The sequence below is a fragment of the Hippoglossus hippoglossus genome, chromosome 11 (assembly GCF_009819705.1).
Source record: "Hippoglossus hippoglossus isolate fHipHip1 chromosome 11, fHipHip1.pri, whole genome shotgun sequence".
NCBI classification, from domain to species: domain Eukaryota; kingdom Metazoa; phylum Chordata; class Actinopteri; order Pleuronectiformes; family Pleuronectidae; genus Hippoglossus; species Hippoglossus hippoglossus.
Genome location: NC_047161.1, coordinates 21,522,685 through 21,549,295, shown reverse-complemented (window position 1 = coordinate 21,549,295; position 26,611 = coordinate 21,522,685). Strand labels below are relative to the sequence as shown.

The window sequence follows — 26,611 nt, the reverse complement described above, 5'->3', positions numbered from 1 at the left end:
TTTGGAAAGTGAGTATATATATATATATATATATATATATATATATTTATATATTGAAAGACATATTTTCTAACCAAAATTCAAGGTGGAATTTATGTCATCAAAATAAGTCATTATTGTATAATGTTATATATGGCTGAGACAGAGTGAAATGAGAAAGGTGTACTGTAGTAGATTTGCCTAATGACTCACCATCATAACAAAGATGATTATGAGTAGCAATAAGATTGCAGCAGCAAGAACTAAGAGGGCAATACCCCATCCAGGAACCCAGTCTCTGTTCCCATCGCTGCTGCTGCCACCACCCGAGGGCTGAGGATCACTGGGTTTTCCCTCTGAGACACCTTGAGAATCTGTCCATTTCTCATGTGGATTCACAGTTGTAGCATTTTCCACTACAGGGTCTTGTGTAGCATGATGTGTGATGGTGGTTGAAATCAATGGGGTGTCATCAGGAGAGACGTTTGTATCGCTTGAAGATGGTGTTGTAGGATCTTGCACTGTGGCAGTGGTAGCTGTTGGTGTTGTAGCAGGTGTCGTAGTGGTTGTCATAGGTGTTGTTGGTGTTGTAGTCGTTTTAGTAGGTGTCGTAGTGGTTGTCATAGGTGTTGTTGGTGTTGTAGTAGTATTAGTAGGTGTCGTAGTGGTTGTCATAGGTGTTGTTGGTGTTGTAGTAGTTTTAGTAGGTGTCATAGGTGTTGTCATAGGTGTTGTTGGTGTTGTAGTCATTTTAGTAGGTGTCGTAGTGGTTGTCATAGGTGTTGTTGGTGTTGTAGTAGTATTAGTAGGTGTCGTAGTGGTTGTCATAGGTGTTGTTGGTGTTGTAGTCGTTTTAGTAGGTGTCGTAGTGGTTGTCATAGGTGTTGTTGGTGTTGTAGTAGTATTAGTAGGTGTCGTAGTGGTTGTCATAGGTGTTGTTGGTGTTGTAGTAGTATTAGTAGGTGTCGTAGTGGTTGTCATAGGTGTTGTTGGTGTTGTAGTAGTTTTACTAGGTGTCGTAGTGGTTGTCATAGGTGTTGTTGGTGTTGTAGTAGTTTTAGTAGGTGTCGTAGTGGTTGTCATAGGTGTTGTTGGTGTTGTAGTAGTTTTAGTAGGTGTCGTAGTGGTTGTCATAGGTGTTGTTGGTGTTGTAGTAGTATTAGTAGGTGTCGTAGTGGTTGTCATAGGTGTTGTTGGTGTTGTAGTAGTATTAGTAGGTGTCGTAGTGGTTGTCATAGGTGTTGTTGGTGTTGTAGTAGTTTTACTAGGTGTCGTAGTGGTTGTCATAGGTGTTGTTGGTGTTGTAGTAGTTTTAGTAGGTGTCGTAGTGGTTGTCATAGGTGTTGTTGGTGTTGTAGTAGTTTTAGTAGGTGTCGTAGTGGTTGTCATAGGTGTTGTTGGTGTTGTAGTAGTATTAGTAGGTGTCGTAGTGGTTGTCATAGGTGTTGTTGGTGTTGTAGTAGTTTTACTAGGTGTCGTAGTGGTTGTCATAGGTGTTGTTGGTGTTGTAGTAGTATTAGTAGGTGTCGTAGTGGTTGTCATAGGTGTTGTTGGTGTTGTAGTAGTTTTAGTAGGTGTCGTAGTGGTTGTCATAGGTGTTGTTGGTGTTGTAGTAGTTTTACTAGGTGTCGTAGTGGTTGTCATAGGTGTTGTTGGTGTTGTAGTAGTTTTAGTAGGTGTTGTAGTGGTTGTCATCGGTGTTGTTGGTGTCTCAAGCTTGTCAGATTTTATTTTGTCAGCTGAAGGGGAAAAAAATATTACAAACATTTAATATCTATTCAAGACACAAGCTGAACATGAATAAGTTGGAACAACTACAATTATATGTCCAAAAGCAGATCTTACTGGTTGTGTAGTCCAGATTGAGTTGGAGAGTCTTGGGCTCAACGTTGTTGGCATTTTGAAGAAATAATATGTGGACAATGGCTGTATTGATAGATGAGGTATCGAAGACAAGAGTTGAATTTGCAATAACTGATCCGGAGCTGCGAAGGAAAGAAAGAATTAAATGGTCTGTATTTATATGGCATTTTTTTGTCTTGATCACCACTCAAAGCCCTTGACAGTACAGTTTATTGCCATTAACCCATTCACAAACATTCATACAGTGCATCTATGGGCAGCATCTATAGGCTTTTTCTATGAGGGTTCAGTATCTTGCTCAAGGACACTTCGGCATGCAGAGGGGGAAGTCTGGGATTGAACTGCCGATCTTCTGGTTAGAGGACGACAGCTCTACCCCTCAGCCTCGGCCACCCAAGTGATTGTCAAATGTCATTTGGGACATTCTGATTCCATTGTTTTTATAAAAAAATCTACGTCTACCTGATAGTTCCTCAAAACAGTTGTACTTAATACTAAAATGCTAAATACCAAAAATCCCCTGCAATAAAAAAATGTTTTGGCTGGGAAATGGAGTCTGTTGTTCTATCCGTGGATAGAGTATGAGATCAATGGTATATGATACCTGAAAGTCACTCCTGCAACACCTCCATAGAAGCCTTTTGTGGGACATACACTGTTATCAGAGCAGTCATAGATGCTGTCAAGCTGCAAAACAAGAAGAGGACAAATATAGATCAACACCTTTGCTCTAACTTTGAAATACAGAGGTAACAGCACAATGTAGTAAAACCTTACTGCTTACTGTACTACATGTACTATTATGTAAGGTTGAGCACATATACTTACTGCATCAGTATCTCTACAGTTCTGAACAGCTCCCATACTTGTTTTTAATTATATAGTTATTAAGAACAGCTCTAGAATTTTTGATAAGAGAACAAGAGAGTAGCGATATTTGCTATCATTAGCACATGATCTCTTTCTGAAGTCCAATGCCAACCATTTCATGATTTTTGGTTCTGAGTTGCAAACAAGAGTCTTACTAAAAGTAAGGGTAAGGGACTTACTTTCCTGATTCACCATCTAGTAAACACAAGGTATCAATCTGGTTGAAAATTTGCAGAAAACGACTTCATTCATTAGGCCTATGTATTTGTCTTCAGATTTTGTATTTCTCCCTTAATTCTGTGTTGGGGATTATTGAGTCGTGATTTTACAAAGAGTAATATGAATTTACATTTATTGTAACAAGAAAGGGGACAAGAAATGGGACAAGAAATAAATACAAATAATGTTGGTGCGCTAAAGCACAGCTTCTCTCAATCACTGCCTCAACAATCAATATGTCACATATTAACCTGTGCAGTACCACTTTTGATGAATACATCTGGTGTGGTGTTTGTGTAACAGACTGGAGGACGATCAGAGCACTCAGTCACTTGTCTTTTGAAAAGTTAGGGCACATTCAATCTGCAAACGGTGGGCACCGTTTATGTATGCCAATCAGTGATTCAAAAAAAGTCTCCAACATGTCATACAGCATTACAGCTAAAAAACATGCAGCTGAGTTACACAGATAAATGCTCTTGGATAAAGTTCACACTATTCAGTGGAGTTTGTTGCCCATCAAGCACTTCTCATAAGATCACACTCTGACAGAGACAATTTTACACCGACTGGTTTTGTGTAAGGTGATCTAATAGCTAAGAAGCTGAAACCTCATTCAGAAGGAGAATTATTGAAGGAGCGTTGTTGCTACTGTGGAGCTGCTTGAACCAGACAAGGTAAATCTGTTCAACAACTGTCACAATGCAGACTAATGATATGAGCCAAGATACTGAAAGAAAACAATTCAGGACATGACCACGTTTTTTCTCTCTGGCCTGTGATGAAAAAACATGCTGACAAGCTTGATACTGTCTTTGCAAGCAGTGTATGGCTCTACAAACAAGATCAAGATTAGTTTGAAATCAGTTTTCATCATCATCATCATCATCATGAAGGTATGAGATAGTATTTTCATGATGATTATGTGCTTATCATCAACAGCATCTATCATTATTCGTCCTACCAAGTCAGTGACTTCTTTATACACGATCTTATATTCCTCAGATGCAGTGTTGAGCAGTTTGCTGTTGAAGACTCTGTTGGTGATCTTCATTGGAAGAAAGAAGGCCTTCTTTTCAGAAGAGTTGAGTTGCTTTACACTGAGAAGGTCATGCAGCTGAAGAGACTGGACAGTCAGAAGACCTGCAAGTTCAGTGTGAAATATTTTCCATTAACTTAAGGGAGAAACCTGAACTGGACAGTTATTCACACATATGGATATGGCCACAGCCTTGCACCCTTAGAAATGTTTTATTGAATAATAGTTTAACAAAATGCTAAAATGAACGATAGGGGACTTCTTAATAATGAAAACCAAAATCAGAGATATCAGTAATCTTTTCATATATTGATTCTTTTAAAAAAGGACTACTGCACTGCAGTTTTTCTTAACTTGTGGGCCCAGTTGTAGGTTAAAAAATATGTACTTCCTCTGTCAAGAGTTTATCTTGAATTTGACTGCAGCATTGTTACGTGTTCTCTTTTCAATAGCAGACAGAGCTACAGATGGACACTTTTTAAATGTCTTAAACTTAAACACATATCTAATTATCAAACTTAGAAATCTGTGTCTGTGCCTGAGTATCAAGCAGTTTCATTTAGTCAGTGCAAAAGAAGAGAAAATGTGGTCTATTTAGCATATTCCATTTGTTTGAGTATCCAGCAGAGTAGCTGTTGATGGTTGTTGTGCATTATGAGGATCCACTATAATGGACCTTTACAACCATAGTAAGCACAACTTTTAAGGTCAGTAATGAAATTTTGCTAAAGATGTTGCAGTTTTTAACTTACCTGGTTGTGTAGATGTAATATTGAAATATCATGGCCTAGGCTGTTGGTTATTTTCATCTTCTTTTCATTATTATTGCTGTCCGTAACCATGTGTTTTTACCTGTGCTATATTTTATTTTATTTTATCTGTGCTGCTTACTGTCTTGGCCAGGTCCTCCTTGAAAAAGAGATTATTTATCTAACGGGACATTCCTGGATAAATAAATGAATAAAATGTAGTTTTAAGTACATACTGTACTGCTACACTGAATTACAGTGTACATTGTGTTCTACCAAATTTCCCAAAATCTAGTCTCTTGAACATGTCCAGTGAGTATTAATATAATACCTAATATTCACATTTCATTTCAGTTGTCTCATTAACTGGTGCCTCAGTAAATATGCAAAAAAATGTATAGTGCTTTGAGAAGTGCATCTAAGTCTCTGAGTTGTAAAGAAGTTTCAGCAATACTGACACAAGTTCATTACATTACATTACAAGTACATTCATTTTTTTCCTCCAACCACCATAAATGACCATAAATTTCTCACCTGATGTCACAAAACACATGGTCCACAGCCATCTCAGTTGTACCATGGTGAGTCCAAGTCAAGTTAGCTAGTCAAGTACTGTTCTGGTGATCTCTGAGATGTTCTTACTTGATTACATAAATGGTATTGTAGTTTTTCATGTGAAGGGTTTTATTCACTCAGGATAAGAATGGGCAGGGATTAGAGGCTGGTCCAGAACTGAATGATATCTCATCTGCATTATTCAGATGAAAAGGCAAAAGTGCCTCACATACGCCCTCACTGTTTACTTTGGCTAGGAATACAAGCTTAATTTCGTTTGTGCAGTGTGTTGCATAAACTTTTGATAACAATTATTATCTCATTTTAAGATTACTTTCAAGAAATATGTGGGTGCAGCCTGTTATATACCCCATTGTCAGGGTTAATTGTCAAACTAAAAGCCTTGGGAGGATGTTTAGTTTTTAAATCTACTAACACAACATACAATCACAATCATCTGTATTTTCCCACTCTCTCAGGTTGTTTTAACTGTTGTCATTTGCAGGTAACTGCTTATATCAAGTTCTGTTTGTACATGTGAGTCTGCTACTGGTACGACTGCAGCTACTACTCAACAACAAGGAGATTAAGACACCCAAATATACTTGTCCTTCAAGCCAGACAACGTCAGCCGCGTGAGTTTGCTAACAGAGTGCCTATCCGCCATTAAGGAATGGATGTTACTTAACTTTCTTCAGTTAAATTCAAATAAAACTGAAATAATAATCTTCGGTCCTGACCAGCTAGCAGGCAGACCCCTATCATTTCTCGGTCCCTTGGCAGCCAATATTAAAACAACAGCTAAAAATCTAGGTGTCACATTCGATTCTCATCTAAACTTCAAAACACATGTTAATCAAATAATTAAATCCTATTACTTTCCCCACAAAACATTTCTAAAATCAAATCGGTTCTATCTCTTCCTGACCTAAAAAAGTTAATACATGCCTTTGTTTTCTCCCGCCTGGATTATTGCAACGCCCTGTATACATGCCTCAGCCAAACCGTAGTAACTCGTTTGCAGCTTGTTCAAAACACTGCTGCTCGTATTTTAACAAAAACAAACCGTAGGGCTCATCAAGCCAATTCTTGCGTCCCTTTACTGGTTAACAGTTAAATTCAGGATTGATTTTAAGATTCTTTTAATAACTTTTAAAGCTCAACATTGGCTGGCCCGCACATACATTTCGCAGCTCTTGACCCTATAATCCCGGTCATAACCTGAGATCAGCCAGCCTGTCCCTGTTGGCTCTGGAACTCCCTGCCTGATGAGATTAGGTTCGCCAACTCATTACAGATATCACTGCTCAAAACAGATTTCTACAGGAATGCAATTTGTACAAAAATCGGTTTTACAGAGTTCAAGTGTGATGTTCATGATCTCTCTCTCTCCCTCTCCCACCCCTACCCCCATCTCTCTCTCTTTTCTAATCCCTCTTTGCCACCCACCTCCTCTCTTCCCTTTTTTTTCTGCTCACCCTAACCAGTCGAGGCAGATGGCCGCCCACACTGAGTCTGGTTCTAGAGGTTTCTCCCAGTTAATGAGGGAGTTTTTTCTCTCCACAGTCGCCTAAGTGCTTGCTCATTGTGGGAACTATTGGGTTTCTCTATAAACTTAAGGTCTTGACCTTATTATGTTATGATTTGGCTCTTAAATCGGACTGAACAGAATATCTTTTATTACAATCGATTCTTCATTTTGCCATGGACTTTCAGTGAGGCACTTTTTAACCTTGTTTAGATAAGTGCTATACAAATAAAGTTATTATTATTATTATAATTATTATTATTATTATACCACAGACAAACATAAAGTGATGTGTATTTTAATGTTCAATTTTGAATGTTAAGTGCACTGCAGAGATCACATGTTGTTGTTTAGAGCACATCAACACCAGAATTGGACCTTATCACCAGAAGCTCTTTTGACATCTTTCACAGTCACAAGATGCCAGACAGAAGTGATAAATGAAAAGTTGCATTGTCTTTGTAGGCTTGTCTTGGTGTCACTAGTTTGATTCCAACATTGTCCACTTTACTTTCAGTGTTGCCTATCTGTTTATAGTGTTGCTGTTAGTAATGGTTACAATAGAACCCCACCCCCCGCTCCTTCGAAAAATACATAGGTGGAGCTTATCAGTGGTGACAGGAGTTGATGGATTATTTGATGACAACACCTCTTCGTTTTGAATGTTGTGATTTGATTTCAAAAACACTAAGAGTAAAACAAACAGTCCAATCCCAGCCCTGAATACGCAACACATTGGATATTAGGGTACATATGACACATCTTCATCATACCTCTACTAGGTAAAGGGCAACACAAGTTATACAAATCTACAGTGTGCATCATGAATAAGGCAACGTACCAACAGACTTTCAAGTAAAACTGAATGATTTCAAAACCCAATAATGTTAAGTGACAAAACTGTTTATTACAAGTTATCATGATGACAAAGGAATATTTGAGTGTAACATTGAATTTACATGGACGATACCACATGGTGTGTTACAGTAAGTGGTTTGTATTGACTTGACAGAAACACTTCTGAAGTCCACATTTACATTTTGAAAGTTTTTGCTGAAGTTATTAACAGTTACAAATCTTATCTGCTATTTATCTTTTATTTAATATTTTTAATTGCAAACTAGCCACACCCCTGGAGACCAGGCCACTTAATGTAATGACTTTTCAGCCAATCTTGAATTAGAGGTGATGAAATCATATGTGACGGTGGGACGCCATATCTAACACTGACACCGATTGGGATTTGATTAAAATAATGCCTGGTAATAGGAAAGAATATGAATATCTGAAACTGAAAGATGGTGATAATGTGATTGTTGAAAATAATAATTTTATAATAATAATAATGATTTGTGAATGGCAATAAACTGTACTGTTGAGCTTTGAGTGGTCATCAAGACTAGAAAAGTGCAATATAAATACAGACCATTTACCATTTTTACCATTATGTAGAAACCGAGGGAGAAATAAAATGTTATCGGAGTGGGATTAGGAGAGGAAGATGCGCTAAAGATCCAACTTTGCGTTTAGAACATGAAATCAGGAAAGCTCATGTTAATAAAGAAAGAGTGTTAGCTGTATTCTTTGATGTTAAAAAAGCATATGACATGATGTTGAAAGAGGATTAATGATCAAACAGTATCAAATGGGTATAAGGGGGGAAATATATAGCTGAATTAAAAGCTTTTAACTGATAGGACAGTGTCAGGAGAGTAGGGAAAGATTTCAGTGGAAATTATTTTGTAGAAAATGGAACACCTCAGGTACAGTAAGCCCAATACTGTTTTCAATTATGATAAATGATGTTAATAATGTAGATAGGTCATTGGGGTCGCATTATCTGTAGATGATGGGACCTAAATATTATGAAATGTATGAGGGGCAGAGTGGGGAGCAAGATTGAAAGTGAAAAATATATATACTGGTTTAATCTGGTCAGTCATTGATTATAGATATAATATTTTTGAATCAGCAACAAAGACATCATAAAAGGAACTGAAAATGGAGGTTATGCACACAGATCGAAATGAATTATTAATTAATAGATAATTGGAACTAAAGGAACCTCCCTAAACTGGTTTTAATCCTATTTTTCAAACCGATTCCAATTTGTGCAAATCAATGATGAGTCATCTGTGCACACCAAAGTTAACCACGGTGCTCGGCCCAATTTTATTCTCATTATATATGCTTCCACTAGGAAACATTATTAGGACACACTCTGTAAATTTCCACTGCTTTGCGGAGGACACCCATTTATACATATCAATAAAACCAGAACAGTGTAATCAATTAACTAAACTTCAAGCATGTTTCAAGGACATTAAAACCTGGATGACCTGCAATTTTGTCTTATTATTGATATACAATATGTCTATTCAGATACTCTACCAATACTGACAATAATTCCTCAGTTCATTTACCTTCCATTATGCTACAAACTGTTTCTTCTAATCAATGCTGCAAATACCTTTATCTTTCTGATGTTCTCCTTTACACTTGACATCTATTGCACTTCTGTCCGTCCTGGGAGAGGGATCCCTCACATGTGGCTCTCTCTGAGGTTTCTATGTTCTTTTTACCCTGTTAAAAGGGTTTTTTAGTAGTTTTTCCTTACTCTTGTTGAGGGTTAAGGGCAGAGGATGTCACACCATGTTAAAGCCCTATGAGACAAATTGTGATTTGTGAATATGGGCTATACCAATAAAATTTGAATGATTAATTGGTTGTCTCTGGCTGAATGGCTTGAAGAAATAGTTATCATAATACACTACTTCATTAGTAGCAGTGCAATTGGAACTTAAATCAGCATTAGCAGTGACTAATGCTAAAATCTAAATCTACAAAGGATATGATGCCCCTGTGAAAGGTGAAGCTATGAATGTGTATGTAGATGCTGTAAACCTGTCACACACTCCTTTAAAGAAGGAAAATGCCTAGCCAGAAGCAGGATACAGTCAACCACTCAACCCCCTCAGGTATGAAGGGCCTCCTCAGAGGGTGTACAGCAGAAAGAGCTAGATCTAAAGTAGGAGAGTCAGTTGCAACACTGCATGGATTTCCTCAGCAACAAAGTGACACCACAAAGGATGTCTACAATGTCATTAAACAGCAGACTGACATCATAGAGATGCTCGTGAAACATCAAAACTTAACTTGTCTGCCACAACGAGACATCCCTGAGAACGGTGGCGGGCACTGGCCTTTGAGATCCAGGAAAAGACTCAGAGGAGAGTCAGATTTACAGAACTGTGGACAGGCAAGCAAAGATCATCACAGACCCTCTCTTTGGAGATCTACAAGGGCCTGCTGATGAGATGAAGGATAATATAATATGTCTATGATGAAGAGAAATGTCCAGAAGGAAAGAATAAAAGGAAGCAGCTTTGCCACAAATGTGGCAACAGCCAAAGAGAAAGAAAATGACAGGTCCATGACAAGGGCTCTCAGTACATCTAACACTGTTGCCTTGAGTAATCCATGTTTGTTCAGGAATCACACACTAGAGGAGTGTCGTTGTATTGCAAAAATTGCTTTTGTTTGACTTTTGTTACACCTCACTATGCTCACACACTCACATCTACATTACTGATGTTACTGACGTACACACTCCACCTTTATCGTTACTCCTTGGTTGCTTAATTTATAATAAATACTTTAAACTACCGTCATCCATTGTGTCCATCTTCGTATTTGTCATGGCCAGGCCATGACACTAGTTAAAGGGCACGTAAGTAATGACTGTAAAAAGAAAATGTCATGCCAAACATGTTCAGGACAGCATCCCAGCATGTTACACATTTTCAGAGATGAGAACGTTTCCAGCCAGTCAGGTGTAAAAAGGTAAGAGGATGCCACTTCAGATCAAACAGTTGTTTCAAGTGCATTGGTTAGCCTAAGAAAAACCCCTGTGTCGGGGCCAGAGACAAGTGGTTTATTACCTTTATGTCTAGCTCAGTTCATCATTTGACCATTAATGACATTAATCCACCAATTCACTGACCTTCAGTTATGCTTCAAAATGTTTAACCATTATCAATGCTGCTAAAACTGCTTCAAGTTAAGGGTCAATGTCAGCAAGAAACCAATCACAAGAAGAGGAGTTTTATCATTTGTAAGCTCCATATATGACCCACTGGGATTCCTTGCTCCAGTTGTTCTCCCGGCTAAAATCCTTTTGTAACAGCTATGCAAGGAAAAGCTCACTTGGGATGAGAGAGTTCCTGACAAGTGTTACGCCTGATAATTTGGACCTATTGTGACTGCCCAGCTACATCACTTTTCCGATGCCAGTGAGAATGGTTATGGGACAGTGTCATTCCTAAAGCTGACAGACAGTGCAGATCATGTGCATTGTGCCTTCATGATGGGAAAGGCACGGTCGGCTCCACTGAAGCAAACTACCATCCCACTCATGGAGCTATCAGCTGCTGTTGTGGCTGTCAGCATGGACACAATGTTAAGAAAGGACCTCCAGTTGGATTTGCAAGACTCCATGTTCTGGACTAACAGCACCGCTGTATTGAAGTACATTGGAAATGAGGCACTACGTCTTAAAACCTTTGTAGCAAACAGGGTTGCAGTCATCAAAGAAGCAACAAAAGTGGAACAATGGTGCTACATTAACACAACAGAAAACCAGTCAACTGTCTACGCCAGAGGTTCTGGGTCCCAGCAGCTAACACAGCAGTGAGGAAACTTCTGTCCACGTGTGTATTACATGCAAAAAAATCTAAGCAAAAGCCCATGGGAAAAAAATGGCAGACCTGTCTTCAGATAGACTACTACCAGACAAGCAGCCTTTCACCTATGTGGGTGTGGACTATTTCGGCCCCATAGAGTTTCAAAAGGGGTCGCAGTATTGTTAAAAGGTATGGCGTACTGTTTACCTGTTTGACAACCCGTGCTGTTCACCTAGAGGTCTCTCACACACTCGACACAGACAAATGCCTAAACGCCCTCCGACGTTTCTTGTGCAGAAGAGGTCAAGCTTCCGTTATAAGGTCAGATAATGGCACCAACCTAGTCATTGCAGATAAAGAGCTATGGGCAGCTATGCAGCAGTGGAACCAAGCCAAATTCTAGGATGCTCTTGCTCAGATTGAAGTCAGGTGGATTGCTGGACCTCATTTTGGGGGAGTGTGGGAGAGACAAGTCAAATTATTGAAAAAGGTCCTGAAGTCTGTTCTGCATGAGCAAACGATAGATGACTCTTTTATGTGAAGTTGAGGCCATACTAGGGTTGAGCCGAATACTCGGATGAAACGAGTATCCGGTACGGATATAATACTTTTAAGAGCACAAGTACCATCCGAGTAAAATGTGTCAATATCTGTACTCGTGATGAAAGAAACTCCTCATTGGATAGCTGTGTCCACATCATTCCTTGATAGGTCAGCCACACACAGAGCTCTTCCCCTACACAGAGCCTAAAAAAGGTTTACTGCTGCTGCACCAGCAGCGCCACACAACACAATCTTGTCGTTGTCACAGCCACTCTGTCCACAGGGATACGAACGTGTAACATCGTTATCTATGATCATATATTCTCAGTGCCCACTGGCCGAATCAGAGTGCACCCAGCCCAGCTAGGAGTTAATGGGTACTATCTAATTGCAGATAGCTTAGCAGTAGCTTTTACTCTCACTTTGTGAGGTGGCTCAGACTTCACAAATCCCACATGTCATTTTTATTTTATCTTTATTTTTTTTGCTTTACCTTTAAGATGATAGGAACTTCAGAAACATCTGAGGACGGTCCATATTTAATTGGTTGGGGTGGCTGTTGGAGCATAAAAAAAGCTATGAGGCAAGAAAATTCCACATTAAGATGCACTTTGTAGAGATCTTGGCTAAAAGAGGGGTGTGAAAGGAGAAGCTGGATACAGCTTCTCTCTTTGGCTGGCATGTAGCCACCATCTCTTCAATGTGTTTTAACACATGTCACAACCACAGCATACACCTTTTCAATGTAGTGCTTTATATGAAATGTTTAGCAAGTAAAGTGCAGTCGCACAGGACGATTGTACAAGCAAATAAAATCAGTTTTGTGCATAAAAGAAACGTTTGTACATCAGAAGAACACTGCACATAAAGTTCTTTTCTGGTTATTCGATTTATATCGCGATAAATATCGATATTGACTAATTTGAAAAAAATGATCGTGATAAGATATTTTTCCATATCACCCAGCCCTAGATACAGTACTGCCCAACAACTCCATCCTTTGCTATTCCTCCCTGGCTATTTGTGTCACCATCAGTAGATGCAAATATACACAATTACTGAGGAAAAGATCCAAACAAATACCTACAGATAGGATAGCAGAGTATTACATTGAGCAGCACTTCAGAGACAAACTTTTGATATTTACAGATGGCTCATAAGACCCTGAGACAGGATGTACAGGAGCAGCAGTTTTTATGCATGACGTAACCATCAAAAAATCACCTGCAAATCACCTGTCAGTGTTTGCAGTAGAGATCGTATCTAATTCGATAACATTGCAGTGGATTGAGGAAAACAACAAAAACAATTTGCTAATAGCATCAGACAGCATCAGACAGCACTGACAAGCATTAAATCAACAAAATCATGCAGACAAGATCTCCTCCTTGAAATTTACCATTCATTATACACTCTTTACAATATGGGTCTGACTGGTCGCTTCATTTGGGTTCCTGCCCATGTAGGAGTAGGCGGAAATGAAGATGTTGACTTAAATTACAAACAGTAGACATGATAATTCCACTAAGTAGGGCTGAGGGTAAAGCAATAATAAAGAGACAAATGCAAAACATATGGCAAGAATACTGGGACATAAACAAACGATAAAAGACACAGGAAGACACTTTTTTATAATAGAAAAACATCTTGGTAAGGGAAGGAGGATGGTTCGAAACAGAATTGAAGAGACAGTCATTATCCTTCTCAGGATAGGACATACAGGACTCTGTGGTCATCCTGAATCTGTTGAGCATGTTTTACTGGACTGTAGGGGATATGAGAAGGAAAGAAAGAAATTGTCATCTGCATGAAAGAAAGAAATACTAAATGTCACTGTAGGAAACCTATTTAGAGATGCATCACAGGGAGTATATAATCACCTCAATAGGTGTCTAAAAAAATTGGTTAATAAGAAGGATGTAGTATATACTTTTTAGTTTAGTCTATTTTTGTTTTACTGCCAATCTCATGTTTCACACTCCAGTCCGGTAGGTGGAGGTAATGCACCTATAAGCTGGTTTGCCAACCGCCAATCAAATCAGAAGAAGAAGAAGAAGAAGAAGAAGAAGAAGAAAAATACTAAAAGAAGCAGCAGAAGCTCCACGAAGGGACGTTGAACATTTTCTCCCAAGATTTTCGAATTAGATTGCCAAAACGTCGTACGCAATGAGGTACTCGTCATTTATATGCTGGACATTAAATTCCATGGTGTATAACAGTTTGTATGAGCAGAGTGTTGACGTTAGCAGACATGTTGCTAGTAAGATAGCAACGTACATGGTTTGAACGCTGCATACTAGCCAACACCTTAACTAGGTGGATTAGTCATAATATGAATTATCAATCCTGATGTGAAGCGTGTTAAGGACATCATCACTGAAGTGTCGTGGTTCTTCTACATCAAATATCGGTCATTTAAAAGCTGCCCGGTAGGCTAACGTTAGCTAGTGTGGCCTAGCCAAGTATATGAATGAATGAATGGACCTACACGCTAGCTTAGCAACATAGCATTCGTCTTTGCAGTGAGATCAAATCGTAAATATCAAACCAAGCTGAGTCTTCTTGCATTCCTGTGTTTGTGTCCAGAGGAGACCGCGGAAGGGGCCGGGGAGGCCGCTTCGGTTCCCGGGGAGGACTGGTCCAGGGGTGAGTTGAACCTTCGAGCTGCTCCTCACATTTTTTATCAACAAATGGAGGCATCGTGATTCTAAAGCTTAGCCCGATGTTAATAGATGAGGGTCATCGTGGTTCCCTTTCACTTAAAAAGTATCACTGCTAATTAATGATAACCTGGAGCTGGGTGATAAATATTTATATCATCATTGGATACAAACCTACTTAGCATGCATGTTCAGGCATGCTAGTAGGTATGGCAAATGTTGTCAAATAGAGCCGAAATTCAAATTCTGAACCTTCTAATGGACAAAGTATTGGCATTTTAAAGCGGAATCATATTTTTAATTTCCACCTGAATGAGCTGGGGTGTCCGACAGTCTGAAGAATCATACATGTATAACTGTCCAAATGCTCCCTGTCCCAAGTGTACATAAGATATTCTGTTCTGTTGAGGTCATTATTAGAAAACTGCAAAATGTGTATCTCTTCCTCATTCCTTTCTTAGGTACCGTCCATTTGTCCCACACATCCCATTTGATTTTTATGTGGTAAGTAAAAAAGTGTTCCACTCCATCTTGGCTGCAGTCAGTATCATTGTTAGATGTGGTTGGTCAGATGTGCTCTGTTGTACCTATAAGCAAACCCTCGAGTGATGTCAGTGTCCAGAACTATATTCTCAAAGGATCTTGTGTTGTCCTGAGAGGTCCTTCGACTTGTTGCTGGACCTTCCTGAGGGTTTCCTACTAAGAGCTTTTCACAGAGCAACGAGACACTATTAGTAAAGAAGTGAGAACTCCTCAGCTTACACCTTTCATGAGTAAACATCCCTATCATGTCCAGTGTTTGAATGGTGACCACTGCGTTTCAGTCATTGTAAATATAGCGCACACATTTTTTACAGCTGACAAAGCAAATCATTAGACTTTTTGGATTAAATTGGAACTCTAAAGTAGACATGAAATCATCTTTATTTATGTAGATTTTTTTTAGATGTGACTTAATGGACTATTGAACAATTTGAGGGCTGGTTCATGGCATAGGCTGAAAACATCAGTGCTACTATCTGTATTTTCCAGCTGTGTGCTGAGTTCAAATGCCATCCCTTTTATTGGTAAGCTGACTGAATCCTTACCCTGATGCATTACCCACAGCACATTACTACCTGTGAGCAGTTCTTCGTGAGCTGCCTCTGTTCACGTGGAGGAGCAACTTTAACCACAAAAAGGCTTCGAATTACTCTCACACCAAGAACATGGAGTCTTATACACATGTGGCTCTGTGAGGTTTCTACGTGTTGAGGAGACCATGTTCTCCTAATAAAACTGCCACAGTTAGCATAGCAGCACTGAGTACTAAAACAGACTGTTGTTTGTCACAAGTGTGAGATGGCCTTTCCCAGAGTGAAACCTGCTCCTGATGAGACGGCTTTCAACGAGTGTTTGCTGAAGAGAAACCAGGACCTGAGCCCCACACCTGCTGAGCAGGTCAGTCCACAGACCTGCACTCAGACAAGTTACTCTTACTTGTTTGTACTCACAGTGTGTTGGTTATTGACAGAGAACTTTTTTCCCGGTCTCTTCCTGCATAGTCCTCCATCTTGTCCCTGGTCACTAAGATCAATAATGTAATCGACAACCTGATTGTTGCACCCGGCAACTTTGAAGTGGTAAGTCATTGACTATGTCATTACACACTGAAGCTGTATAATGTGTGACCAGTAAAGATTGATATGAATAGTTGAACAGTTTCAAGTATTGTTTTTTTTAAAAAAACACACATGGGAATGATATAATCTGTATATAATAATATTAAAACAATTCCCTTTTAATAATGTTGATCCTGTGTCTCTTTCATAGCAAATTGAAGAGGTACGACAGGTGGGCTCTTACAAGAAGGGCACCATGACAACAGGACACAACGTTGCTGACCTGGTTGTAATCCTCAAGATTCTCCCGACACGTGAGTGATTTCAAAGAAGTGACATGTGCTTAAAAACTGTAAAAATGAACATTGTCTAAAAGTAAACAGCTGCTGCTATACTAATCATTTCTGAGTCTTTAAGGCCCTTTTGGATGAGTTTTTAGATGTTTTTTGTTAATGGCAACTCAATTTTTGGTTAAACTCTGTGCCTATTTATCACATTGCAGACCTCTGTGGATAAGTCTGTGTCAGGAGTCAAGTTGACATATTAATCAGCAGCTTTTGTTCTAGTGTGAAGAGAACTTTATACACATCCCCATCTTCTGTGTTATGTTGGATTTTTTTTCTTTTAAAGTGGAGGCAGTTGCTGCTCTGGGAAACAAAGTAGTGGAGACCCTTCGCACACAGGACCCTGCTGAAGGTAAGGCACTGATGCCGGGTTTCTCACTTCCTAACAGGTAGAAGACATTTTCCACATTTTCAGATACATATCTGGTTTAAATTGAACAGTGGAATGTAATTTCACCTCACGTTGTCCGCATAGTCTTTGAAAAGCAAGACATGCAATGCAAATTTATATTTGCATGAATTTGTTTTTATATTGCGTAGCCGCGTCAAGCTGCACAGGGTAGATCGCACCAGACAGAAAGTGGGACACAGGTATCCCCTTTCCACCAAAGTGAATCTAGTGCTGGTTCAGAGCTAGTTCAAACAGCAAACCTTTTAAGAACCAGTCCGCTGACACTACACTTGAGCGCATAGTGATCAATACTTTTCTTAAATGAGTAAAATCTTTCTTTGTTCTTGTATTCTCGCTTGGACATTTGCGTTCTCACATATAGCTGCAGCACTTGTAGTTTGGCTTTTGTGGGGCAAATTGTACTTGCATGATTCTTGTTCTGGGTTTGTACCCTCATGCTCGAATGCACTTATTGTAAGTTGCTTTGGATAAAAGGATCAGCTAAATGATATGTAATGTAATAACAAAGGCCAATAAGTGGATGTAAAAGGATTTGGAGGATACAAATAAATAAATAAATTAAATAAACACAAGTTACATGAAAAATATAAACTTAAAAAAAAAACATTTTTAACGTCTGTCATTTGTGTGAAAGTCATTGAAATAACATCTACTTCTCCCTCATTCAAATGTTCAGAATATGTAAATATTTAATATATGGACTACAGACACGTGTATGTTTGTCGTAGAATATCAAACTAGTAAATCCAGTTCTTCAATGCAATTATTCCATTATAACTGATGTGACATGCTGTCCATGCAGTTTTCCATAGAAGTTATGCAATCTTAAAATAAATGTGTAATAAATGTACGTAAAACTTGTGTTGTTGCTTAAAGTAGTGTTTAGAATTTAATTTGAGGGTTCCTGGACTTTTAGGCAGCGGGCATGTATGTGACGTAGGTCAAGTAATCGTTAAACAACCCAAGCCACTTCGTATTTCTAAAGCATTTAGTGACGTGGCCCTCAATCCATTGTGATGTTTGAGTGACAGGCAGCTGACTTTGAATCTGCTTTTTTCAGTGCTGTCAATGCTGACCAATGAGACAGGCTTCGAGATCAGTTCAGCTGATGCCACCGTCAAGATCCTCATCACAACCGTTCCTCCCAACCTGCGCAAGCTGGACCCTGAGCTGCACTGTACAAGCTTACACAACACACATAACAACCCAGATGTACACTGACAATGCAGTAGAGTTGTGCCAAGTTTTTCTTTCTGTAAATAGGATAGCGTTACCCAGCAGTGCATTACGTGCATCATTGTCTTTTAATTAGCATGGTGCTGAAAAGGGCTAAATGAAACTCATTCATTATTTAATTGTAGTTTTATTTAATTTTTTTGCCCTAACATATCTTCAGTACAGAAGTACCTTTTAGATCTGATAAATCAGAACCTCACTGCTACCTGGTTAACAAAACATATCAAGAGACCATCAGCTGCTTTAATATCTTGAATAAATGTAGGTGGTAGTAACTACTTATCACTTGTCTGGGGATGCCTTTGTTGGAGTGTACATCACTGCTGTGTTCACCCATGCGATTTCCCACCATCTTGAATGAACACCAAAATTCTTAAAAACATTTAAATAGCCTACAGATTTATTCAGACTTCACCAAATGATATATTGATGATACACATTGATACACATTCAGAGTTTTCTAAATGTGTGACCAAATTCATATCGGAAAATATTTCCTATGTTGATCAGTCTTGTGATTTATTTCAGGGCTTTATCTTGTATTTATAATTGAGTTCAGGGGAAGCACGGAGTCCAAGGACTCTGGTTGGAATTCAGCCCTTAACGCTTGCGTTCAATTTGTTCTTGTGTTTTCCTCAGTGGACATTAAGGTGCTGCAGAGTGCGCTCGCTGCCATCCGCCATGCCCGCTGGTTTGAGGAGAACGCCTCTCAGTCAACGTGAGTAAATCTTGTTTTGTCACCAGAGCAAATTCATGCATAGGCACAACCTCACAATACAAACATCAATTAAACATCATTTTAACTCAATGCATTATTAATCTTTAGGGTCAAAGTGCTGATCCGCCTGCTGAAGGACCTGAGGCTTCGCTTCCCTGGTTTTGAACCCCTTACTCCCTGGATCCTGGACTTGCTGGTAAGACTACGTCTCTTAGTCCTGACATTCGATTAGACAACATTTACATCTTAGGCCTTTAATGGTATACTGGGGACACATTGTGTTGCAGGGCCACTCTGCAGTGATGAACAACCCATCCAGGCAGCCCCTGTCCCTGAATGTGGCCTACAGGTTGGTTACCTTTCACCTCAGGTCTCACTTTGTATCTTCGCCACAGATGGGACATTGTGTCTAAGCTTAGTGTTGGACTGTGTTTTGAAGGCGCTGCCTGCAGATGCTGGCTGCTGGTCTCTTTCTACCTGGCTCTGTGGGCATCACTGACCCCTGTGAGAGTGGAAACTTCAGAGTGCACACTGTCATGACTCTAGAACAGCAGGTAGGTGTGATCCTTCTACTTTACTGCCAATGATACAGGTTGCTAGATTTAGGACGTCTTATAACGATAAACTCCTTTCCGGCTGTTTAACTGGAATTGTTGATTGTTGTAGAAGGCATAGCACATCTGTCACACACACACACCTGTATTCCCTCAGAAAATCCGGTATTGATCACAGTAAATTAGACTGAGTTTGGTGAGTGTGTAAATTTAATTTGTGTGCATTTGTGCAGGACATGGTGTGTTTCACAGCTCAGACTCTGGTGAGGGTGCTTTCTCATGGAGGATACAGGAAGATCCTTGGCCTGGAAGGAGATGCCAGCTGTAAGAATAAAATTTTCACTATGACAGGTTTCCTGTTTACTGCAGGGGTAGAACACTCGGTGTGTGTATGGGTTAGTACATTGCATGTGCAGCCTCTGCTGTCCGTGTTAAGTGTCATTGAGCTATAACTGAAATCTCAAACTAATTGCGTAGAAAACACTGCAGCATCAGTGATGACAATAATGGTCTACACATGAACAATGAGTGTCCCCAACATCAAGTAGCAGCCCCCAATAATAATAATGTTGTTGCAGACCTGGCAACGGAGATGTCTACATGGGACGGTGTGATCGTCACCCCATCAGAGAAGGCCTATGAGAAACCTCCAGAGAGGAAGGAGGAGGAAGATGAAGCGTTGGAGGAGGGAGGAGATGGAGAGGATGAGAGCATGGAGACCCAGGAGTGATGAGCTCAGGTTAGAGCATCTCTACATTCTACCACAACCTACAAACATTCAGCAGCTCACATATTGTACATATTCCCTACTTCGATAATAATAGCGCTGTCATCTCTGCAAAGCATAACTCTGCTTTCTATTTGACAATGTGTACAGCCTGGTGCACATTAGAGGATTTTCAACTCTTGGTTTTTTTTATAAAAAAAAATTAAACTTTCTGGCCAAAGCATCTAGTGTGTGCGTTCTGACGATTATAATATTAAAAATCGGTTAAATTTAAGACCACACACTTTGTTTGTAGGAGACTATTTCACAGCGGTGATTCCAGAGACTTGGAATCTGCAGAAACAACTTTTAGGTGCATTACCGCCACCTTCTGATTTGTGCATGATTGAACATGACTTCAAAACAAACATGTATGAGGACCGATGTCATGTGTTCTGTTTTGCAGCACAAAAAAAAAACTATGGATGTAGTCATGGCTGAGAAGGCTTATACATCTTGCATCACGAGCTGAAGGCTAGTTAGAAATGTTTTTTTTCGGTCAGCACGCTTTCATTGGCTATTGTTGGTTTCTGTCTGTGCCTATTATGGCAAATTCTATTCTATTCTCTGGTGTGCAAAAGTCTTTAGCAGTGACAGGAATAATGTCAAAGAAAATAAATAAGCTCCTCGCCTTGGTCAGTTAGCCATTCTCATGTACAGCTACAGACACACACATCATAGGTTAATTTACTCACTTGTGCTCTGTTCTCCTTCCACAGTGAGTATTGGTTGTTGATGAGGAACTCCTCCCTGGGCAGAGACAGCAGCAGGAAGTGTTAGACTTGAAGGCCACTGGTCCCATGATGTGAACAGAGAGAACGCCTCATTTTTTTTATTGTACTGGTTTTACTTTGCCTGTGTTGTTTGTACCTCCTTTTTGTATTAGTTAATAAAGATTTTTTTTTTATTTAACTTGAGTCCTGTTGTTTGTGCCAAAGTAAGAGAAGATGAGAGCTGGATCAGACAGATGTTGCCCATTAAATGACAAGATGAAGGTGTTCTTAGAATGGGTGAGTGTCTGACACATTCAAATAATGCCAATTAAATTTTCTCTATAACAAGGTCTTAACATTTACATCTACACAGCAGTGCTATGAATGGGGTCAAACAAGACCAATGGGTCTACAGCAGTGTTCACCAAAACTTCGAGCGCAAGATCTCTTTTTAATTCCAAACGTAAGCTGAGATCTACCACCCTGATATCTTCCAAGAAACCCACTTAGGAGGGTCATGTTTATTAGTTTTTGCAATTTCTGTTAAAAGCTGAATGTACGAGCATATATATATATACACAAAGAAAGGCGGTTGTGCAACTTTATCTATTCAATGCACAATATTCACATTAATATCAATTCATATTTACAGCATCTATTCAGTGCACAATATTTAGCTTCAGTAAAACAATGTTCTGCAGAGGAGCTGCTACTGCAGCACAATGTTTTTACATAGGCTTTGCCTTGAATATGGCCATAAATGACCTTTTCCTTGTATGAAAGTAGTCCCTTGTACTCAAAAAAATACAAGTACTATACAGTATGAAGCCGTGCCTCTTCTGCTCCTGCAAATACGCTGCTTTTATTTTGAAACGCATACAGAAAGTGGTTTTAACATTTTAAAATGCATGTTTGTGACATAATTTCAACAGATAAGGATTAAAACTCAAGTGAAAGATCATTTTATCCGTTGATTCGTCAGTGAACCACAATGTTTATCCGTATATGACACAAACGTATTTACAAACCTTCCTGAAACCGTTTCAAAGTAAAAGCACTCTAGCGTTTCACTTTCTGAATCCATTCATTTGTTCTAACGGGGCTTTGATTGTTATCGACAGACTGGAAGATGCGCGTCTTCATACCGTAGTGTCCTGGCGTTTAGTTTAGTACATAAACCGACTTGTTTCTAAGGTAATGCAGTAGATAAACCAGCAGCTCCGCAGACAGTAGCGGACACGCTGCCGTGTGAACAACAGACAACCGACACACAGCTGATCTGCGGCGCCACCGCAGCCAGTGAGTCCAGAGAGTTGGGGATCGACAGTGAAGACTCCGAGATCGACCAGTAGATCGCGATCGACGGGTTGGTGACCACTGGTCTACAGTGTTTCCCTTCATTAAGTAGACTGTTGCCCACTGTTGTGTAGCTAGTGGTTAAGACTAAATGTCTAGGCTAACTAAGTTGGCTTCCTTCTCAATACTCTTGACTGTGCAGAATGACTTCTGTTGTTATGAGAGTTTCATGGCAGATGATGCTGACCACCACTGGCTGGTTATGGGGCAGTTTGACATAAAATGAAATGCTGAGTTCAACTGTTGTTTAGTTTGCCTTTTTATGCTACAAGATTTAAAAGCTTCATGTTGTCTTGACCAACACCTTACAGGGTATAGTGGTCCCAAGAGAGACTCCAACCTAAAATACATTTATTTGGACATTAGTTGTTAACAAGAGCTTTGCTAGTAACACTTACTGAAAGATCTACAGCTGGGTCAGTATGTCACAGTTTGACTTCTCTTACATGAATAAAGGTAATGTCGGGAGGAAAACAGATGCCTACAAAGGCCATTAGAGTGGCTGATGATCAGTTAAACAGACTGAAACTTGTGTCACACATGCAACCCACCACAACCATTAGAATAATGTCATGGATTTGTGCAGCATCACTACACCTTAGCACAGAGTGGACTCATTGAAGCAGAGCTGCTACTGATCAGCTCAGTGAGGCTGGTAGGTGTTTAGCAGTTTTTGATGCAGAGTGGAAGAAATTTGAGTGTCACTTATTTTGGGCTTGTCTTTGGGATTTGGACGCCCTGCTATCATTTCAGAACTTCCCTTACTTCACAGGACGATCAGTATGTTTACTGCATGGTCTCAGTCCTCCCTGTGGCTCCTCGAGACCTCTCCACTGTGTATCTGGGTTCATGGCTTGAGTTTGAGCCAGGGGTGGACAATGGTAAGGATAGAGAGGACAGAGGAGGCCAAGCCACAGGCCCCAACAAAGCCTGACCCTGTGGGGTAAATCCCGAGCCGGTCCAGCGGGATGAAGATATCACAGCCGTTCTTCAGCAGGTCCAAGAGCAGCGGCGGGTTGCTGTACAGCACAGTCACTATCAGGTTGAGCTGTCTGCGGAGCCACACAGACATAGCAGGTAATGCCGGAGTGACGGAGGAGGACAGTGGGTCATCGGGCAGAGTGGTGCTGGGGTAGGGTGAGGGTGGGGATTTGGCGGCTCTGTAGCGTGCTTCGCTCTCCATCAGGAGCCGAAGCTCGTACACATCTCGAGTCAGGTTGAGGATCAGAGCAAAAAGGTAGTACCTGCAGAGTTTAACCACATATATATAGTGTGAAGGAATTATGGCTCCACAGCAGAAATCTGTCAGCAAAGTACCAGCTATGACTTTAGGGTCAACCGGTTTGTTCTTGTACAATGATTATGTATACATCTATACTGTGTATGTATACGAGGTGATGAGTACACATTGGCCAATTCGATGTAAACTAGTGGATACACAGCTAGTTCAAATAGACTATATAAAAGTGTTGCAGGTTAAGTGATCTGTATTGTTCTATGTGCTGAAGATAAGTTTGTATTATAAAAGGTAAATGTAGACTAGAGAGAAACAAGAACCTGGATCACCTGAAAGACCTCTGACTCCATTTGTGCTGGTCCAGCTTGGAGATAAGGCCTGTCTTTCCAGCCCACAGAACATTGTCACAGGCAAAGTACATGGCTCTGTTGAGGTGGCTGATGGTCAGGCAGAGCCTCAGCACGCTGTCAGAGAGGTGGATGGCCCTCTTGGCGGCCTCCAGTGCCTCAACAGAGTTTCCCAGACGCAGCACTGTTGGGACACAGACACATCAGTCACACTCCTTCCACTTTGGAATTTTAAAAACGACAAAATGGCTGCTGCACTCACATTTTCTGGTCAGGCTCATGTGTGCTTCCAGCTGACTGACGGTTTTGCGGAGTTCAGCTGCTGCCCCACCCTTTTGCAGGGTGTAGCCCAACAGGGTGCAGGCATACTGAGTAGCCCTGTAAAACCAGTTGCAGAGTTAGTCCATCACAGTGATAGGGAGCCTCCCAGTCAATCAATCAATCACCAAAATATGACCGCATGTAGGCAAGGTATGAGTTTTTGGAAAGCCTCCCAGCATGCACTGGGTCAGGAGACTCCATGGTGTAGGTGTCAGTCAAGTAATACATTATACTGCAGTTTTCACACCTATAACTCACTTCACTTCCAGCTGTGATACAAACATCCTCACATTAGTGTCTAAAGATGGTTGAGCCTGAAACCTCCACATTACGCTGAACAAGTTTGGGATTGAGGACCTGTTGCTATGACAACAGCTGCTGCGTGACAACCCACTGTGGTCGAACTGAGGTCAGTCATGACCAATTACAGGAGGACACGCTGAGCACGTGTCCTGAGTGGAGGAGGGGATGTGTCTGAGGCAGCTGTTTACCTGAAGAGTCGCTCCTTGGCCTGACTCTGAGCGGAGAAGCGGAGCCACGAGTCCATACCGGCTGCTCGCTGTGTGCTGGGAACCAGCTGTTTTTAACAGCTGTGGAAACAGCCGTGAACCTGCTGCTGTTTCCGCTGGGTAACAAGCTTATTGTGCTGGAGGGGATGTCGTCTAAAGCAGTGTTCTGAGGTCACTTAATACCACAGCACGTCCACTGGCTCTCTGACGGATATCCGCGTTCCACCTTCTTCGTTTAACGATCGACTACACACCAGCCGCCACCTACTGTGCGGAGGATGGAACTGCATCTTCTCCTTCTTTATTTGTATATTCTTTACACAACATAAATAACTGGCCACATTATGTTCGATAGAGAAAGAGCTGCACCCACTGTATGAATGCGTGTGTATGGGACAACTGTACTGTAAATGCCCTGGCCATCAAGACTAGAAAGCTATATAAATACAGACCATTTAAAAGAGGCAATATGGTTCCATCTCAGTTGTCTGATTCTGTGGAAAACATTTTCGAATATAAAACAGCTTTGTGCTTCAGTATTGAGGCATATTGCGTTGACTTGATTACATTGCCCTATGAGACAAATTGTGATTTGTTAATATGGGCTATACAAATAAAATTTGTTTGATAAATTTGATTGATTGACTTGAGATAGAATTATGCTCTTTTTCTGAATTAACAAGACTGAGGTGTCTTCACATACCTGACAAGAAAATGCCTTCTATTTTATTTAAAGACATAAGCATCTTGTAGGTGATAGGGAGTTGAGGGGGGATTGCATTCCTTTTGAACCAAAATGACCAAAAATGTATCCTTAAAGATGTTATCCTTTTCGGTGAGCAAGCAGGATTCAGCATAAGCTTGGTACGTCTTCCACATAACATGGTTGCTCATTGTTGTTTCTCTACAGCTTTTAAGGTCTCGACCTCACTATGTAAAGTGCCTTGAGATAATGTATATTATGATTTGGTGTTATACAAATATTATTGAGTTGAACTGAATAACAGGCATACAGTCCTATAGTGCAGACACCCCCCACCCCTGACCGATCAGCTCTAAAAGTTACTCATCCTGTGTATGAAAAATGTTGTCAGACATTTTAGTTTTACAAGATCACAAGGTTACATTGTCTCAGAGTAGATGGAAATGGTGAGATTTTAGTTTTATCCATTTGTAGATGTCAAACCAGAGTAAATGCACTACACTACGTGAGGAAAATATATGATAGTTAAAGTTTCACAAAGTCAGCTCATATTATCATAATCATTAAAATGTTGCATCCCTCTTTTTTGGACCAGGTCTCTGTAAGGAACAAAGTCAAGATTTTTTTTCTGATTAAACAAAATCGTTTCAAATAGAAGTCTTAGAGACAGAGAGCACATTTTAAAGAGCAAAAGCTAATTAAACATTAGCCCGCAAAAAAGAAGAATCTTCTTTTTCAACCACCATAATCCTAGGTTTTCGGTGAACTTGTGCAGTGGCTGCCCTAAACCTGCCTGTTTGGAATGGGCTGTTTGTTACAGTTTCAGAAAGCAAAGCTGCAACTAGCATTGCCACAGGCCAATTAAACAGCCCATTCTAAACAGACACATTTAGTTCTTACTACATTTAGTTCTACTTCAATAAAGCTAAAGTCAATTCACAGAGGCTGGTAGGTGGGGCATCAGCAGGGGCCCAGCAAAACATGTACCTTGGTCTCCAAACAGTTAAAGCGGTGGTGTTTTCATTTGTGTCCTGTATCTAACTGTGAATTGTGTTCACCTCAGTGTAAGTGTGATTGTGTGTTGAATGCTGATCCTACCTCAGGGTG

At 40.2% G+C, this 26,611-nt stretch overlaps 3 protein-coding genes across 4 annotated transcripts; 1 reads left to right on the top strand and 2 right to left on the bottom strand.

Annotated features, from left to right (window-relative positions):
- Positions 1–1,415: 1,415 nt before the first annotated feature.
- Positions 1,416–5,860, bottom strand: LOC117770695 (integumentary mucin C.1-like). The gene is made up of 6 exons (XM_034600346.1): positions 5,254–5,860; positions 3,896–4,074; positions 2,447–2,529; positions 1,825–1,964; positions 1,602–1,718; positions 1,416–1,447 (listed from the first exon to the last, which is right to left on the bottom strand). The coding sequence occupies exons 1-6, from the start codon at positions 5,297–5,299 to the stop codon at positions 1,416–1,418; spliced, it is 597 nt and encodes a 198-aa protein (XP_034456237.1). The 5' UTR covers positions 5,300–5,860.
- An 8,182-nt stretch (positions 5,861–14,042) lies between these two features.
- Positions 14,043–21,230, top strand: ilf2 (interleukin enhancer binding factor 2). The gene is made up of 15 exons (XM_034601203.1): positions 14,043–14,198; positions 14,614–14,673; positions 15,149–15,191; positions 16,023–16,127; positions 16,232–16,309; positions 16,500–16,602; positions 16,919–16,984; positions 18,105–18,221; positions 18,920–18,998; positions 19,107–19,194; positions 19,286–19,347; positions 19,438–19,552; positions 19,786–19,876; positions 20,131–20,291; positions 21,038–21,230. The coding sequence occupies exons 1-14, from the start codon at positions 14,194–14,196 to the stop codon at positions 20,280–20,282; spliced, it is 1,164 nt and encodes a 387-aa protein (XP_034457094.1). The 5' UTR covers positions 14,043–14,193; the 3' UTR covers positions 20,283–20,291; positions 21,038–21,230.
- A 1,398-nt stretch (positions 21,231–22,628) lies between these two features.
- Positions 22,629–25,044, bottom strand: pex11b (peroxisomal biogenesis factor 11 beta). 2 transcript variants are annotated; one of them, XR_004615512.1, is made up of 5 exons: positions 24,784–25,044; positions 24,234–24,349; positions 23,954–24,155; positions 23,164–23,631; positions 22,629–23,101 (listed from the first exon to the last, which is right to left on the bottom strand). XR_004615512.1 is itself a non-coding variant. In XM_034601232.1 (4 exons), exons 1-4 carry the CDS (start codon positions 24,837–24,839, stop codon positions 23,235–23,237), a joined length of 771 nt encoding a protein of 256 aa, XP_034457123.1. In that variant the 5' UTR covers positions 24,840–25,044; the 3' UTR covers positions 22,629–23,234. The 2 variants fall into 2 exon arrangements, 1 of the variants encoding a protein (XP_034457123.1); XM_034601232.1 differs by having other exon boundaries at positions 22,629–23,631.
- Positions 25,045–26,611: the final 1,567 nt, after the last annotated feature.

Bases quoted from the DNA above. Each gene is read 5' to 3' on its own strand.
- pex11b (XM_034601232.1), bottom strand. From the start codon at position 24,839: ATGGACTCGTGGCTCCGCTTCTCCGCTCAGAGTCAGGCCAAGGAGCGA. The intron at 24,156-24,233 runs GTGAGTGCAGCA...GTGTCCCAACAG, and splicing joins CATGAGCCTGACCAGAAAAT to TGCTGCGTCTGGGAAACTCT. The intron at 23,632-23,953 runs GTGATCCAGGTT...TAAACTCTGCAG, and splicing joins TGGAGTCAGAGGTCTTTCAG to GTACTACCTTTTTGCTCTGA.
- LOC117770695 (XM_034600346.1), bottom strand. From the start codon at position 5,299: ATGGTACAACTGAGATGGCTGTGGACCATGTGTTTTGTGACATCAG. The intron at 1,965-2,446 runs GTATCATATACC...TTTCCTTCGCAG, and splicing joins GTTGCAGGAGTGACTTTCAG to CTCCGGATCAGTTATTGCAA. The intron at 1,719-1,824 runs GTAAGATCTGCT...TTTCCCCTTCAG, and splicing joins CAATCTGGACTACACAACCA to CTGACAAAATAAAATCTGAC.
- ilf2 (XM_034601203.1), top strand. The intron at 18,999-19,106 runs GTGAGTAAATCT...ATTAATCTTTAG, and splicing joins GAGAACGCCTCTCAGTCAAC to GGTCAAAGTGCTGATCCGCC. The intron at 19,195-19,285 runs GTAAGACTACGT...ATTGTGTTGCAG, and splicing joins CCTGGATCCTGGACTTGCTG to GGCCACTCTGCAGTGATGAA.